Here is a 17,469-nt window from a genome sequence, read left to right as displayed (position 1 = left end):
CAAATATTTTGTTCTTTTGATCTGACGCTGCTACTGTTCCACTTCTAGTACCGGGCAGGTGGGTACTGGGTGAGCTCTGGGAGGGTAGGGAGGGGGCGGCTAGTCTCAGTGCCTAAGGCTTCTGTTCTCTGCTCAGCAGTGAGGGCTTAAACCACCATTTTCACCCTTCTTCCCTCAGTCTTTTCTCCGAGATCTCTGCTATGAGCTTTGGTCTCAGCCGTGTTATATGCTGCCCCGTCAGCCCTGTGGGCCATAAGCGGAGCCCTAGCAGTCCGAGTTCTTCCCTCTCCCGCAGCTGCGGTAGTTCCGGGATGCAGGGAGCTCCGAGCACTGAGCCAGGTCTGCGTCCTGAGCCCGCGCGGCTCCGTCTCCACACTTCTCTGCTCCAATGATTCTCCCATCTTTAGGTGAATTCAGTAGTGTGCCTGTTCGTCTTGCCTGTCTGCTGTGCAGGGAGTCCTTTGTGGAGTTATTTTTGTTCGATTAGTTTAAATTCCTGGGGAGCTTTACGGAGGCTCATCTCACGCCGCCGTTTTAATGATGTCTCCCGTTTTGTTTTTTTAGATGTAACTCTATTTAATTGTTTGAGGAACTTCCAGGCTGTTGTCCAAAATGATTGCACCACTTTCCATTCCTACCAGCAGTGAATGGGGTTCCAATTCCTCCATGTCCTCACCAGCACTTGTTGTTATATGACTTTATGATTCTAATCATCTTTTAGGTATGAACTGGTCTCTCATGGTGATTTTGATTTGCATTTCCCAAATCACTAGTGATGCTGAGCATCTTTCATGTGCTTGTTGGTCGTTTGTCTATTTTCCTTGGAGAAATGTCAATTCAGATCTTTTGCCCATTTAATATTTTTTTTGAGTTCTAAGAGTTCTTTATATATTTTATATAGTACTCCCTTATCAGACATATGATTTGTGAATACTTTATCCCATTTTGTATGTTGACTTTTCACTTTTCTCGATAGTGTCCTTTGAATCACAAAGCTTTGTAATTTTGATGAAATCTAACTTATATCTTTTATTTTGTTGTTTGTGTTTTTGCTGTCATATCTAAGAACCCTTTGCCAAGTTTAAGGTCATGAAGATCTATCCCTATGTTTTCTTCTAAGAGTTTTATGCCTTACGGTTGGTTTTTGATACATTTTCAGTTAATTTTTGGATATAGTGTGAGGTAAGGATGTAACTTCATGTTTTTTGCTTGCGGCTATCGATTTGTTCCTGTACCATTTATTGAGAAAGACAACTCTTTCACTATTAAATGGTCTCAGAACTATTGTTGAAAATATCTCAGACATAGATGTGTGCATATATTTCTGGACACTTAATTCTATCCCACTGATCTCTGTTTATTCTTAGTCCAGTCTCACACTGTTTTGATTATTGTAACTCTGCAGTAAGTTTTGAAGTCGAGAAGTGTGAGTCCTCCAATTTTGTTTTTCGTTTTCAAGATTGTTTTGGTCATTCTGGGTCCCTTGAAATTCCATATGAATTTTAGGATCACCTTGTCAATTTCTACAATGAGGTCATATGAGACTCTGGTATGGATTGTGTTGAATAAGTAGAATCAGAGAGAGGATTGCCATCTTAAGAATGTTAAATCTTCCAACCCATGAGTATGGGATATTTTCCCATTTATTGAGATCTTTTAAATTTCTTTCAACAAGTTTTTGTAATTTTCAGAGTACAAGTTTTGCACTTCCTTTGTTAAATTTATTCCTAAGTGATTTGTTCTTTTGATGCTCTTGTAAATGGAATTGTTTTCTTAATTTTATTTTCAGATTGTTCATTGCTTTTGTACTGAAATATAATTGATTTATGTACAGTAATCCTATATCCTGCAACCTTGATGGTGTTCTTTATACACAAGATCATATCATCTTTGAATAGATAGTTTTAAACCTTCTTCCTTTTCCAAGTTGGGTTACTTTTATTTCTTTTTCTTACCTATTTGCTCTGGCTAAGACCTCCAGCAGAATGCAGAGTAGAAGTGACCAGGCAAGGGTGATCAGGGCCCCAGTAATCTTAGGATGCCACACTCAGGGTAGTGCTTCAGTTCCACAAGTGTGGCCTCGGTGGAAGAAAGGAACCCCCATCTCTTGGCATCCCTTGCCCAGGACTTAGCTTCAGCAACAGACAGCTGGGGAGGGATAAGAAAGGATGATATCCTGCTCCTCCCAGAAGAAAGCCCTCCACCTGGGAGCTGATGGGGACTCTCATTCAGTGTCCCTGTGTCCTTGGCTGCAGCCTTCTGGAGTGGAGCCTCCTCGTCACTGAGCTGGGAAGGCGTAGGGAGGGAGTGGTCTTGGCTCAAATATCACGTAATCTTGTCGTTCTTATCCAGCTTGCTTAGATTCTCTTGCATAGAAGTTTCTTCAATTGCTGTTTGCTCTTAGGACCATTTTCAGAGGCTTTGACGAGTTGTTTTTAAAGGGGGGAGAGGAGTTATTACTGGGTGAGGGATATACATGATAAATGTCTAACTATTACATTGTTTTGTACACCTGAAACTAATAAAAAATGTTTTAAATTAAATTTAAAAAATAAATAATTTTCACTAGTTTCAATAGGGTGTAGGTCAGTAGAGCTCTTCACTGTTGTGCCAGAAGTCTATTTCTCTGATCTGGCTTCTTTCAGGGTAGTCCTTGATTTTCTTCAGTTTCAATATAACGTATCTAAGTGTAGATTTTTGGTTTTTGTTTTTGGTATTTATGCTTGGTGTTGCCAGAGTTTTTGGAATCTGTGGTTACATGTCTGCCATTAATTTTGGAAAATTCTCAGCCATATTACTTCAAACATTCTGTTCCTTTCTCTTTTGCTTTTCCTTCTGGTACTCCCAGCATGCATATATGCCTCTTTTTGTAATTGTTCTACATTTCTTGGGTATTCTGTTTCCCACTCTTTTATTCTTTTTTCTCTTTGCCTTTCATTTTCGGGAGTTTTTGTTGACATACTTCAAGCTTACTGATTCTTTTCCTCAGCTGTGTCCAGGCTTCCTTCATTTCTAATAGATTATTATTATTTCTAGCATTTCCTTTGGATTATTAAAAGTTCCATCTCTCTGCTTACGTTATCCATCTGTTCTTGCATGGTGTTCACTTTTTCCATTAGCACTCCTAACATATTAATGATAATTATTTTAAATTTCCTACCTGATAATTCCAAATTCTGTGCTATATCTGAGTCTTGTTCTGATGCTTAATTTGTCTCTTCAGACTATGGGCTTTCTTGCCTTTTAGCATGCCTTGTATATTTTGTTGAAAGCTGGACATGATGTGTTGTTAATAAGAACTTAGGGAATTAGGCACTTAGTGTGAGGTTTTATGTTGACCTGACTAGGAGGTGGGCTATAACTGTAGGTGCCAGAGGCATCACGTTCTTTTGGTTTCCTTGGTATTTTTTGTCTTCCCTGTCTTGTTTTCATTGGGTTTCCCTAATAACTCCTTCTTAAATAGTCTGTCTCACAGCTCTCTGAATTATACTGTTATGCTGTAATAAGGTTTTAGGGATGGGAAGTATTCTATAATTTAATGATTAAATGTCAGTGTTTTAGTGGGCTTGAGGCTCTGTGGTGTTCGGTAACATTTCTTGGCCTTTTCTTTTTCTCTCCTTACCTGAGACAGAAAGGCTGTGGGGACTACATTTGGCACTTGCTCTTCCCCCATCAGATAAGGGTCTGGTAGAGTAAGTGCTCCTAGAGGTAAACTTTGTTATGGAGAACACTCTGAGTATATTTAAACATAGTTACTTTTCCAGAAATAAGAGCAGATCATGAGAACCTGGTAGAGTTACTGGAGGCAAAATTCATGAAGGTGTGGGTCTCCTCTGAGGCTGGGCCCCCATGAGTTTTTAACTGTTAAGCTAGTCCACACTCAACTTTCACACGTTGTCAAAAATGACCATTTAAGTATTTTTTCCTACCAGTTACTGCCTCTGAAGCAGCTTCTACTTCAGGTTATCTCAGCTGTGATTTTCTGTATTTGCTTGTCTCCCCAAATTTTGGGTTGGCTGTTTTCCATGTAACCCCAATTATCTGATGAATCTTAGAAAAGTTACTGGTTTTCAGTTTGTCCAACTTTTTTGTTGTTGTGAGGACAGGAGTGACACCTTCCAGGCTCTTTGCATGTGGGCTTTGAAACCAGAAGTCTAGTTCCACGTTATTTTAACTCCTTCCCATTAATTGGATTGTTTTTTTATTGTTAAGTTTTAAGAATCCTTTACAAATTCTGGATACTTGTCACTTATCAGATACTTTCTTCCATTCTATAGGTTGCCTTTTCACTTTCTTGATAGTGCTCCTTTGAAGCACAAAAATTTATAATTTTGATGAAGTCTAATGTATCTACTTTTTCTTCTGTTGTTTGTGGTTTTGGTGTCTTATCTGAAAATACCAGTGCTAAGTTCCTGATCGTGAAGATTTATGCCGATGTTTTCATCTGACATTTTTATAGTTTTAGGTCTTTGAGTAATCTTGAGTTAATTTTTGTGTATGGTGTGGGGTAGGGGTCCAACTTCATTTTTTTATATATGGATATACAGTTCTCCCATGCAACATTTATTGAAATAACTGTTCTTTCTCCATTGAATTGTCTTGACACCACTGATGAAAAGCAGTTGACCATAGATGTTTGGGGTTTATTTCTAGACACTCAGTTATGTTCCATCGATTCAGATGTCTTTTTTTATGCCAGTATTACACCAGCTTGATTACTGTAGCCTTGTAGTGAATTTTGAAATTGAGAAGTATCCTTCAGTTTTGTTCTTTATTTTTAAGACTATTTTGGTCAACGGAGTGCCTTGCATTTCCATTCAGCATTCCAAGTTCAGCTTGTCAATTTCTGCAAAGATGTCAGTTGATATTTTGATAGGGATTGTGTGGAATCTGTAGATCAATTTTCCATCGAAAAGGGTTTTGTCTCCATCTGCTGCATCCTCAGGCCCAGACACAACCTGTGCAGGGTCTGCTCACCCATTAAGGGGCTGGGGCTGTGAGGGGAGCCAGGAGAACGAGGAGGGGTGCACCAAGAGAGCAAGGTGGGGCAGCGGAGGATCTTGGCCTTAGTAGGAAGGATGGGTGCACTGTGTCTCCATCCCCCACTCATCACTTACCTTGCATCCCCGGGCAGGTGACTGGACCTTCCCAATCTCAAGGTTTCCATCTGTGAGGAGTGTGTAAGACCCTGCCATATCTACCCTGTGGCTGTCCCATGACCTCCAGGCATGGCGCTTTGGGGAGTCCTCCTCGGGCAGTGGGAGGTGTGTGGCAGGAGCTCAGGCTCCAGGTCTCTGGCCCTGAGGCCCTGCCCAGGCCTATCAGAGTGCAGGGAGGCTGGGACCTAGGCTGACGTGACCTCTGACCTGCACTTCCCTGCAGCGCGGAAGACGTGGTGGTCCGTGTGCCAGGCAGTCAGCTCACACTGGCCTACATGGAGGAGCACGGTTTCACCGAGCCCATTCTTGTCCCCAAGAAAGACGGGCTGGGCCTGGCAGTCCCAGCCCCTACCTTCTATGTCAGCGATGTCGAGAACTACGTGGGTAAGTGCCTTCCCCTTCACGCGGCTGTGGGCACCCAGGGCGCGCTGGCCTGGAGCCCTAACTGTGTCTACATGCCCTCTGAGCAGGTGTGACTCAGGGTCTCGGTGCTCTATTCTGGGCGCTCTTCTTAGAATTAGACCCCACATTCCACCTAAGTGACGTGTGACCCAGGCCCCTTCCCCTCTCAGTTACTCTGGCTGCAGAGTGGGGCTATCTTGGGGACCACCTTATTCTGTCAGCTGAGAATCCCATTACTGTTGGTCGCTAATGACAGTCATGCCAGGAGAGCCCAGCCAGGTGGGGCCGCTTCCCCTGAGGCCTGTACTATGTCCTCCTCAGCCTCTCCTGAGGACTGGCCTCACTTGTCTGCTCCAGGGTACACCTTCCCATGGCTCAGGGCTGCCTCTTTCCTGGGTCCCTGTGGGTTCCAGCTGATGCTGTCAGCAGCTCTGTCTCATGTCCCCTGGCAATTCCCAGCACCATGGACAGCCTCAGGCAGGACACTTTGGGTGGAGGGAGGTGCCCTTGTGTGCTGGGGTGTTGTCCACAAGGCAGCTGGCATCAAGAGGCCAGCCTACCCACGGCAGTGACCCCAGACGGGCTAGTGGCCACGTGGCCCTGGATTTGAGGCCCTTGTGGTTGCTGGGGCTCAGTGTGTTCAAGGGGATACCTGGGTGGCCAGTGGGGGAGGAAAGACCATTAAGTGGCAAATGCCCTGGCCGCATGCCCGACAGGTGAGGGTGCAGGCACCAGGACCACTGAGGCATTGCTCCATCACCCAAAGTTTGACCCTCTGCATCTGTAAAGCCTATGGTGGGGTGGGTGAGGGGACTAAATGAGACCATCTGTATGAGAGCCAGGGCCACACCACTCTCCGGAACCGAACCCACCAGGGGTGGTCCTGGGGCTGACTGACTTGCGGCGGGGAGGGAGAAGGATTCACTTTCCAGCCTGGCGATGACCTCCATCTCGGCCGTGTGCCAGGCCTGCAATAGCACCTGGAGGAATAACCAACATCTAGTGGATGCCTCCCAGGGGTCAGGCATTTTTCTAGGCTCTTCCCACATATGAACCACTGTCGTCCTACCCATGGCTCTGTCCTCCGGACCCTGGGCTCAGGTCTGCCTAGGCCCTGCCCCCTGCACCACAGCTGTGCTACATGGAGAGACGGTCTTAGAGGTTTTTATTGTAAATGTCTTTCTTTCCCTCTTAAGTGTTTTGTTATGGAACTTTTCATATAAACACAAGATGAGAGGAGTCAACAGTGAGCCCCCACATGCCTAGTACTAGCTGAAAAATCCACTGGCATTTAGCTGTTTTTCTGTCTCCCTCACATTTTCCCGACCACCCTCCCTGCCAACCCCACCCCACAGTATTTTAAAACAAAACTCTGGCACATCCATCATGTCACCCATGACAACTCCAGTACACAGCTCTAACAGACAGTTTTAAAAAAAATACAATTACAATTCCATTTTTGCATTCTACAACACAAATGGTAATTCCTTTTTTTTTTTTTAAAGATTTTATTGGGGAAGGGGAACAGAACTTTATTGGGGATCAGTGTGTACTTCCAGGACTTTTTTTTTTTTTCTTTTCCAAGTCAAGTTGTTGTCCTTTCAATCTTAGTTGTGGAGGGTGCCATTCAGCTTCAAGTTGTTGTCCTTTCAGTCTTAGTTGTGGAGGGCGCAGCTCAGCTCCAGGTCCAGTTGCCGTTTTCTAGTTGCAGGGGGCACAGCCCACCATCCCTTGTGGGAGTCAATCCGGCAACCTTGTGGTTGAGAGGACGTGTTCCAACCAACTGAGCCATATGGCCACCAGGGAGCTCAGCGGCAGCTCAGCTCAAGGTGCCGTGTTCAATCTTAGTTGCAGGGGGCGCTGCCCACCATCCCTTGCGGGACTCGAGGAATTGAACTGGCAACCTTGTGGTTGAGAGCCCACTGGCCCATGTGGGAATCGAACCGGCAACCTTCGAAGTTAGGAGCATGAAGCTCTAACCGCCTGAGCCACCGGGCCGGCCCAATAATTCCTTAATATCATCTAAGACCCACCATAATTCTCTCCCCAGTTGCCTCAAAAACACTTATGTACACAGGTGTTTGAATCAGAATCTAAACAAGATCACACAATTCATTGGGTTTTTATGTCCCTTCAGTTTCTTTTCTTTTGGAACAGCTCCCTCTTCCTTCTCATTACCTTGGTTTGTTGGAGAAACGGGGTTGTTGGTCCTGGAGAATTTCCCACATTGGGATTTAGGAAAATCTCTCACTGGGATTTGGCTGGCAGCGTGCCTGTGGTGTTATGTATTATGTTCCTTTGACCCCAGTGGTTCCTGCATCATGTGGTGAGAAGCTTGCTGAGGTCTGTGTTCAGGTTGCAGCAGGACCCTTCCCAGGCGGGGGTACTTCTGTGTGGCTAGAGGCCTCCGTGCCTGGCTGTCCCCTTTTAGGCAGTGATCCGGGCAGCTCAGCCCCATCTGTCCACAGAAGCTCCCGTCAGCTTTTCACTTACAGTCAGAGCAGCCGTGGAGGAGTGTTGGGAAGGAAGAGTTGGCTAATCCTGTCCTTTTTCCCTTTGTTAATTGTGAGTCCTCTACAAAGAGTTTCCTTCATTGGTGACTCGGTTGTGCTAAACTTTCCATCATCAGCAATATTTACCTGCACTTTTCCTCATCAACTATGGAAAATGTAGGGTAAATGTTTTCCTTTGATTTGTCAATTTTCAGAATAATGAGTTGGTGCCTTGGAATGCAGAAGTCTTTTAATTCTTTAATTTTTAAATTGTAAGTGTGTTCTACGCATTATTCAGGACATACATAACACTAAAAACATCTTCATTATTTAAATCTAGTTCAAATTTACTTGGTGCCCTGTATTTTTAATTGCTGATCTGGCCACCTTGGCCGAGGCTGGTGACTCGCCACCCCACTACACCACGGGGTCCTCCGGACAGCCGCGGGGAGCGGGCAGGGGATGGGGCTGGACAGCAGGGACCAGAGCCTCAGTGTGCGGCCTTCCCTTCTGTGGCCTTCCCCTCTGCTCGTCCTGGCCCAACCTTACGGGAGGCCAGGCCATCTTCGCCTCTGGGTGCTCACCGCCCTCACCGCCTCCCCAGGCCCAGAGCGGAGTGTGGATGTGACAGACGTCACCAAGCAGAAGGACTGCAAGATGAAACTGAAGGAGTTTGTGGACTATTACTACAGCACCAGCCGCAGGCGGGTCCTCAGCCTCACCAGTCTTGAGTTCTCTGACACAAGGTGAGCCGGGTGGGTGGGGCCTGGGGTCAGGCCCCAGGAGTCCTGTATTATCCTGCTCCAGGGAGGCACATACGTTGACAGGTCTCAGGGAGTGTAAAATACTGCACGCGACATTATTTTGTTCTTTCTCTTCTAAAGTGCGAAAGTTATGCATTGTGAAAGATTCAAACAGAAAACAAGGAGAAAGATGCCGGCTCGTCTGGTCGGCCCTATCCCGTTCCCCAGAGGCATTGGGAATGATCTGGAGTCCTTTCCTCCAGAAAGCACGTGCTCGTCATGGCGCACACACACTCTCACTGAGAGACCAGCACACTCCCCAAAACACTCACACGTGTGCAGACACCTCCCACACAGGCACACACGCTCCCACCGCCCCTGTGCCACACATACTTCTACCCTTACTCATGTGCACGCAAACACTTTAATTTGCACCTTCGGCACAATGGGATCGTGCCATATGAGCTGCTCTGCTCCCGCCCTCTCAGCCTGAGCCACCCCCTGTCCAGCCCCCTTGGTAGAGCCCCACCCTGCTGGCTGCTGTTCTCAGGACAAGATCCCTGCACAAGGCACCATGGCTCTCTGGGCCCGCCTAGTTCCAGGCTTCTGTTGTCAGAGGTTGGTCAACGCTGGCTCTGCCTTGTGACTCTGTGCTCCCAGGACCACCGGCCAGCCAGGTCCACCACCAGCTGTGCCCTTCTTGTCCCCTCTGTCAAATCCTCGCCCCTCTCCAGCTGGCCCTTGGGAAAGGTCCCATACACCCTCTCAATGCAAGGCATGAGTTAATGATGGTTTAGTTTAGGACAATTTCATTTTTGCATTATTTCCACCTTGCTAATTCTAGACAGCACACGAAATAACAAAATAGCCCAGGTGCAAAAGGATAGGTAGGAAAAAAATAAGAGTTATTGAAAAACACATTGAGAAATAGCACATATAACTATGCCAGGAGCCGTAACGCAGTAATGTAACTGGATGCTGAATTTTGTTTTGGCCTGACAGCAAAGGCCAAAAGGGAGATAAGGATAAGGTAGATTATGGTATCTAGGGAAAACAGCCTCCTATCTATGTGTTCACGAGAAAGGTTTTCTCCAGGGCCGAGCTCTGAGGAGTGTGTTGCTTTGGTACCAAAGAACAAACTGACTCATGTTGCCATCAACTTGATTGGCTGCCCTGGCCCGATGGAGCCAGGAGGAGATGGTGCTGTGGCCTCTCAGGCCACCTGTTTGCTAGCAGCAAAACGTATGGTGCTTCTGGTGTCGGAGGACCGTGGGGTGGGGGCCATATACACTTCAAACAGCCGTTAATAGTCCTGATGCCAGCGCCATCGAATGCCCTCAGGTCATCTTCTATACCATCCCAAGGGAAGAGGTATGGTATCTATTTCATCAGTGCAGTCTGTCTTCAAAGATGTGTGCTGGGGTGTAAAGGCAGGCCCAACCCCATGGGCTGTCTGGGGCTGCATTCAGGACATCCATGGGGACTTGTATCATCTCCCCTCCTCTCCGGGAGTCTCTGAAAGGCTTTGGCGAGCAGCTGGCACTGGGGGGAGGAGAATGGGCTGGCTTTGTACCTGAGGAGCAGTCAAGCAAGGAAAGAAAGATATTTGGGGCTATGTGGGGAGACAGCGGCAGCCCCACAACTGCTGTGGTGTATGGTGTGTGGAGGAGGGTCTTGGAGGAGGACACAGACACTGACCGGTGAAGAGGGCTCTCATGGGGGACATTGAGGGATTCTGGTTTGGAAGAAGCCAGAGATTTAAAGAGGAGGGCCAGTGACTGAGGCCCTTGAGCTCAGGGTGGCCTGACCTCTGATTTGTGAAAGTCTTGTCTGGGTGACATGGCCTTGAATGCAGAGATGTGTGGATTCCATCCTGCCTGAGGCAGCAAGAAAGCTGAGGCTGGCCCCGGGAACCTGACGTGCCCCTGCACAGGTGCTGCTGAGCTGGACGTTCTTGGGGCAATATTGTGCATTTTATCCCGGACAGGGACTTTTAATTGCAGCAAAGTCTGCCTTCACTTTTTCAAGCACATTCCCTAGAAGTAAGCTGGCTGGTCTGAAGTGACTGGCATGGCAGAGGTTCCGGGCACTGTCAGCACTGGAGATCAGCGGCTTTTCTTGAGGCGATGCCAAGAGGCACTTGGGCTGCACGTGAGAGATGACACTCTCACGCCATCATGCCAGCATGGCGTGGACCAGCCCGGGAAAACACCTTTCCAGGTCTCCAGGAAAGGGCTGTCTCCACGGTAGACTATCCTCAAGCCTTCTCCACACCCATCTTTGGGTGAGGAGACCAGTGTTAGACACCTGCCACAGCCATACCCAGCGACTAGACTTGTTCTGCCCTCTGTGAACCTCAGTTTGTGCATCTATAAGATGGGAACAATTTCATATAGCCCAACGTGAGAAATAGGTGTGGGATATGAGTGTCAGAGCACCTTTCCTGCCCCACCCAGGGCATAACAAACATGGTATCATTTCCTACCATCACTGACTGCTCTTCCTGTCCCTGCCCCCAGAATGTCTACCTTCGTGGAGCCACCTGACATCGTGAAGAAACTGTCCTGGGTCGAGAACTACTGGCCTGACGACGCATTGCTGGCCAAGCCCAAGGTGACCAAGTTCTGCCTGATCTGTGTGAAGGACAGCTACACTGACTTCCACATCGACTCCGGGGGCGCCTCCGCCTGGTACCACGTGCTCAAGGTCAGTCTTGGGGGCATCCCTCGCCCTTGAGCAGGTCGATGTCAGGCTGCAAGACCGTCTGCAGTTTTCACGCGCCCTCATGGTGGCCAGCACTGGGAGGGATGAGATGTTTCTCCCCCAGGAGGTGGGGGGCGGGCGGGGCAGGGGCATCTCAGGACCAAAGGAGCATGACTGTGCTGCCTTTTTCTAAAGACTGAGACTCATGAGGCAATCAAAGGAGGCCCACTGGAGTGGTGACCAACCGCTCAGTGGCTGCTCTTATCCAGGGAAGGGAGAATGGTGCTGGAAAGACTTCCTGGAAGAGGGAATAAGGGAGCTTGCCCCACTGGGGCCCTCCTTCAGAGGAGTGCAGGGGCTGGGCTTCGGGCGCATCTGAGCAGCAGGGAGGGCTGGGGTACCCTGGCTGGGGGCAGATAAAGAAGCTAGGGGAAAGGGAAGACGTGAAAACAGAAGAGGAGACCCTGAGCCTTGGGCTCAGCCACGTGCCAAGCTCTCCCTAGACTGAACAAGCCCTGCCCTGCACCCTGCCCCATCGACCATTCTGGTCTGAGTGTAGGGTGTCCGTGTCTAGTCCATGTCTAGGCACAGGGTCGGCCAGGGCCTGGCTGTGAGGCCTCCTTCTATCTCCAGCCAAGACCCAAGCCATTCTCTAGAGCAGGCTTTCCTAGAACTCTTCAGACAGGTCACAGCTTTGTCCCTTGGCACACGTGGTGTCCCTATTGCTGCAGAGATATGGCGTGTGGGGTGGCACTGGTGACCCGACCGTGCAGAGGGTTCCTATGCCTAGAACCTTCCAAATATGCGACTTCTGAATTGTAAAACACGTGTGTCTTCAGGGATTTAGGGGAGGAATGGTGGGCCTGGGTAGGATTGTGTTCAAGCCAGGACCCAGCACAAGGAGCCCAGGGTCCCCAGAACATGGTGAGCTCTGTCCACCCTCCAGCATCCCTCGGTCATGCAGTCGTGTGTGGCGGGCTCTGTCCCCACTGCAGTCACGGCGTATGGCAGGCTCTGCCAATGGCCTCTCGTTGGCAGGGGGAGAAGATCTTCTATCTCATCAAGCCGGCTTCCGCCAACATCTCCCTGTATGAGCGCTGGCAGTCGGCCTCGAACCACAGCGAGATGTTCTTTGCCGACCAGGTGGACAAATGCTACAAGTGCACCCTTAAGCAGGGCCAGACACTCTTCATCCCCTCAGGTGAGCACCCTGTCCCCATGCTGTGGCTCCACCACTGGGATTTGCCCTGGGAGGTTAGGCCCGCTGTGTGGTCACCTCGGGGGCCACCTCCTGGTGGAGAGCCCCTGCAGCCTCTGCCCTGGCTGTGCTTACAGAAGCCGGGCCAGGGGCGTGGGATTGCATGGAGCCTGGAGAGCCCAGGCCTGAGAGCCAAGCCACACTGCAGAGATGGGTGTTTGCTGATCTTGACATTTCAAACACAGCAGAAGGAGGAAGTAGGACGTGAACAGATAAACGCCCTTTGCAGGCGTCACGTTGCTTCACCCATAAATATTTCACCATCTCTGAAAGGCTTCCTTTTAAAAATAATATAATTACACACCTTAAAAATGATTAGTTAACAAATACTTAGTTTCACCAAATCTTCAGTCAGTGCTCAGATTTTCTCGCTGTCGTTTATGGGGGCCTCCCATTTCTGTTGTCTTATGTGCCTTGGAGTCTCTCCTTATCTAGGTCCACGCTCACACCTGGCTCCCCACAATTAGTTGTTTTCCCAAGTCGGGCCCAGGCTCCATCTCTGGGGATGATGTGGAGATGAGCCCAGCTCTCCCAGGCAGTGTGGCGTCCCTGCCTCATCTCCTTCCACCCCTGCATGTGGAGGTCGGGGATGCTGGGCAGCCCTAACCAGAGTGCGTCTGAGCAAGTCCGTCAGCTCCCAGGCCTGAGTTTCCCACCTGTACCACGTGGGGTGGATTAAACAGACTTGGCCAGCTCAGACATGGTGTCCTTCCTGGAGGGCCCACGTACTCCTTACACGAGGCCAGGCCAGAGCTCCTGTCAGGGGTCCCCGGTAGATGGAGGCACTGAGCCCATGCCGGCCAGATCAGGCCAGGCAGCCGTCAAGAACCTGGCATGAGAGCACTGTGAAGGGCTAGCCACGTCTGTCTCCCCAGGCTGGATTTACGCCACGCTCACGCCCGTGGACTGCCTGGCCTTCGCGGGACACTTCCTCCACAGCCTGAGCGTGGAGATGCAGATGAGGTAAGGCCACACTTGCCCCTGAGCTCCACCGGGCAGGGTCCCCACCACCAGTGTGACAGCAACGCCCGGATGGCTGGGCCGCCATGTGTGTGGGAGGCAGGAGGAGGTGTGCCCCGAGATGCCGAGTTTCTGGACAGCCTCCGTGGCCTGTGGCAGGTTTGGGGTGAATTGAAAGGCTGACCTGCCTTCTCCTAACCCTGACCCAGAGGTCTCGAAACCACGGGGCTCACCATCACACAGGGCACTTGTCGCAGTGTGGTCCCTGGTTCACCGCACCACGCAGAGCCCCGCAGGAAGTCCTGGGGTGTGGCCTCAATGTGGCCTTGTCATAGCCATGGCCGTGGCGTGGGTTCACCCTCCTTTAGTGTCACCTGCTCAGGACATAGTGCACTGAACAGTTCTTTGGTGTGGCTTCCAGAGCATACGAAGTGGAAAGACGATTGAAACTGGGCAGCCTGACTCAGTTTCCCAACTTTGAAACCGCCTGCTGGTACATGGGGAAGCACCTGTTGGAGGCCTTCAAAGGTATATCCTGGTGTCTTGGCTGTTTGTTTGCATGTGGAGCTCAGGGACACCAGGAAGGGGGAACAGTTCTGTCCTCATGCATCAGACCCTGAGGCGGGCTGAACACTGCCGTCAGGAAGCTGAGCAACCTCCCTCCGCGCCCAGGCCTCGTACGTGCCATGAGGGGCTGGGCTGGACTCTTGCCTGCAGGGCTGTCTGGTGTTTCAAATAAAGCACTGGCCACATGTTCCCAGGCCTGGTGTACATGCTGCTTGGTGCCTGTGGCCTCCTGTGGGTACTGCCAGGGCTCTGTTGGGACACACCTGAGGGACCACTGTAGAGTCCCTGCCACACGGGGCTGGGTATGTATGTCAGGGTCCATGGGGAGGCACACAGGGAGGGACTGGCTCCACGGGGCCCCTGACCTCCGTGGACACGGCGCCCTCAGTCCCAGGCCCTGCTGGTCACACCTTGGGGAGCAGCACTGGCACCCCACAGACTTTCCACAGCTGCATGAGGGAACCAGAGGAACTTTGCTTCGATGCTCTCCTTTCTCAGCAGCACCTTTCTGGAAGCTGCTCTTTTGTGTCTGTAAGAGCAGAGCAAAGCCCACCTATAGGGACCCTCTTGACTTTGGCTCGAGGTTGAGACGAGAAAGCTGAAAATGGTCCTTAATCCAAACTGGCCAGATTTCAATGAAATTCGCCCATCAAGCCCCAAATTCAGAGCTCTGAGCTCCACCCTGGCAGAGGGAGTGCCTTCCCAGGGGGTTCGGTGGGAGGCAAGGTGGGGGCAGTGTGGGCAAAGCCACACTAGGGGACTAGCTGAGTCCAGAGCGACTGCTGGCCAGTGGGGCCCCGCTGGGGCACCCCTGCCACCCTGCTTCAAGCCTTCCTTTGTGAAGGGTGACAGCATAGCTGCCTGGGACCAAGAAGACCCAGGGAACTGCCTCCAGCCAAGCAGATGGGCACTTAGTCACCTGGCAGTGTCAGAGCTCTCCGATAGGAAGCAGGAATGCTCTGTCCCTTTTCTGTGGGGCTGACCCTGGCCCCCAAAGGCATCTTTGAGGTGGGCCCCAGCTGGAATTGGACCCACCTCCCTCTGTCCTTCAGCCACGCAGAGGACAACCTGAGGGTGGGAATCAGAAAGCGCCTGGGATGCTTGGTTCTGGGCTCAACTATGACCCTTTGCTGAGGCGGGTCGAGGAGCAGGCAGAAGGGGTAGCCAGGACACCTGGTGGGGGGCCTAAGGGTGCATGGTAGAAGGGACAGTTCTGCCCCGACAGGTGTCCTAGACAGGCGTCCCCCAGGTTCCAAGAGGAACCGTTGGCAGTTGGGCTAGTGGCAGTGGGCAGAGGCCTCTGGAAGGTCCAGCCTTGAGCTGTCCCCTCATTTCCACCCCACCTTAGGCGTGAAGTCGCCTTCAGGTGACAGGTGAGGACAGGCAGGTGCCCACCTGAGCAAACCCCTTCATCTCCCCCTAGGTTCTCACAAATCCGGGAAGCAGCTGCCTCCTCATTTAGTCCAAGGAGCTAAAATTCTCAATGGTGCTTTCAGATCATGGACGAAAAAGCAGGTAGGGAAGTGTGCCAGGTGTGACCCAGGGTGAGGGGAGGATGGCAGGTGGGGAGCCATCCCCAGGGTTCATCTTTCCTTCCGTGGGAAGTAATGGGTGAAGAGCAAGTGGGTGCCACCAGCCCAAGTCAGACACCTGGATGGGGACAAGTGGGTGGGTAACAGCAGAGAGCCCTCCATCTGGAAGCCCAGCCTAAAGGGTAGGGGCTGGGTAGCCTGGAGATTCAGTGGGAAGAAGGCTAGTGGTAGGGATGGCACTTAGTGAACCCCAGAGGACAGGGAGCAGGAGGATTCTGTGCAGCCCCCAGCCAGATGACCAGGTGCCAGGCTCCAGACAGGAGAGCAGGGATGCCGTGTCAGCCCCTCCTAGTTCAGGTATCAGCTCAGCCCAGCTCTGCCGTGGGACAAAGGCAGGTCTTTCCTCCTGTGACCCCCCACCCCCACAGCCACCCGCAGTAGCACTGTCCTGTGTCCCCCTGACCCCCTGATAGCACTGCCCTATGCTTCCCATATCCCCCACAGTAAGTAGTAACACTGGCCTGTGCTCCCCATGGCCACCGCACCTTCACTAGCACCCATGCAGCAGCTGTTTTTCCAATGGAGGCACCGGAGAAGTGGCTTCAGAGTTCCCTTGGCATCTTGCCTGGATTGTTGGTACAGAGGGAGGGGAGGGGCCCGATCAGCCTTGGGCAGTCTCTGGGTCAATGCCCCCTCACTGGGGGCTCTTTTCCCAGTCAGGAGAGCCAGCACTGTCTGAGCGGTCCCCACTAGGCCTGCAGGAGGCCTTGGGGGTGAGAGCCAGGAGGGGTACCCCTGTGTGCTTCCTGAGTCAGCCAGTGCCCTCCCAGGGCTGTCCTGTGGCCACATGTGCTCTGGCCTCCAAGCTTAGAGTGAGTGGTGCAGGACATCCCTTTACCTCACCTCAGCCACATGGCCAGTACAGGCAACCTTGTGCTCAGGAAGAAGGGACAGCCCACACTCACTCTGCAGCTGCTGGAGTCTCCGGGACTCACTTTCTCCACCTGTACAGTGGGGTCACAGCAGAGCCTTCTTGTAGGGGCAGTCTGGCTGGAGAGGGCTAACTTCTCCAGGACCCCACACAGCCAGTCTATGCCCATGGCAGCCCCTGCCCCATGCCTGTCTAGGTAGCGGTGGGTCCTGGGTCAATAGGCAAGGCACAGCCGGAGGGACAGAGAGGGTTAGTCATGAAACACAGAGGCTGAGCCTGCTTGGGGCCCCGTGGGTGAGAGGTAGAGCAGAAGTGGGCATGGCACAGAAGATGGGCATCCATGCCCAAACTTGGTAGCTGGCCTGCTGACCCTGTGCGTGGCTGTCCTGCAGGCTTTGGCAGAGCATGAAGACGAGCTCCCAGAGCACTTCAAACCTTCGCAGCTCATCAAAGACCTCGCCAAAGAGATACGGCTCAGTGAGGTAGGGCTGACCCCGGAGCCTCTGACCCTGGCTGAGGGAGGCCTGTTTGTCTGTCTTCCCTGGCCCTCCCCACAGCGCCAGCCAGGGACTGCCCTGTGGGTCTCCTGCATGACGTGGGTTCGGACTCCTAGACCCCTGTGGCAGACTGCAGTCTCCTGGCGAGAGCTTAGGGAGGGAGACAGGGGGTGTGAGCTCCTCTGCAGCTCCCTGTGGGGATGGTGGAGGAAGAGTCTAGACCCT

At 51.2% G+C, this 17,469-nt stretch overlaps 1 protein-coding gene across 1 annotated transcript in view; it reads left to right on the top strand.

The window, feature by feature from the left end:
• The window catches only part of PHF2 (PHD finger protein 2), a 97,666-nt gene that overhangs the window by 63,760 nt on the left and 16,437 nt on the right, over positions 1 to 17,469 (top strand). The window contains exons 4-11 of the mRNA XM_081065841.1: positions 5,383 to 5,543; positions 8,658 to 8,799; positions 11,316 to 11,502; positions 12,538 to 12,700; positions 13,633 to 13,720; positions 14,139 to 14,245; positions 15,708 to 15,799; positions 17,140 to 17,229. Coding sequence (XP_080921967.1) covers positions 5,383 to 5,543; positions 8,658 to 8,799; positions 11,316 to 11,502; positions 12,538 to 12,700; positions 13,633 to 13,720; positions 14,139 to 14,245; positions 15,708 to 15,799; positions 17,140 to 17,229 — 1,030 coding nt within the window. The remainder of the gene's footprint in view (positions 1 to 5,382; positions 5,544 to 8,657; positions 8,800 to 11,315; positions 11,503 to 12,537; positions 12,701 to 13,632; positions 13,721 to 14,138; positions 14,246 to 15,707; positions 15,800 to 17,139; positions 17,230 to 17,469) is intronic.

Source organism: Rhinolophus hipposideros (assembly GCF_964194185.1).
Source record: "Rhinolophus hipposideros genome assembly, chromosome: 11".
In the NCBI taxonomy this organism is placed as follows: Eukaryota; Metazoa; Chordata; class Mammalia; order Chiroptera; family Rhinolophidae; genus Rhinolophus; species Rhinolophus hipposideros.
Note: the sequence above shows the minus strand (reverse complement) of the source record. Positions and strands in the feature narration are given on the sequence as shown.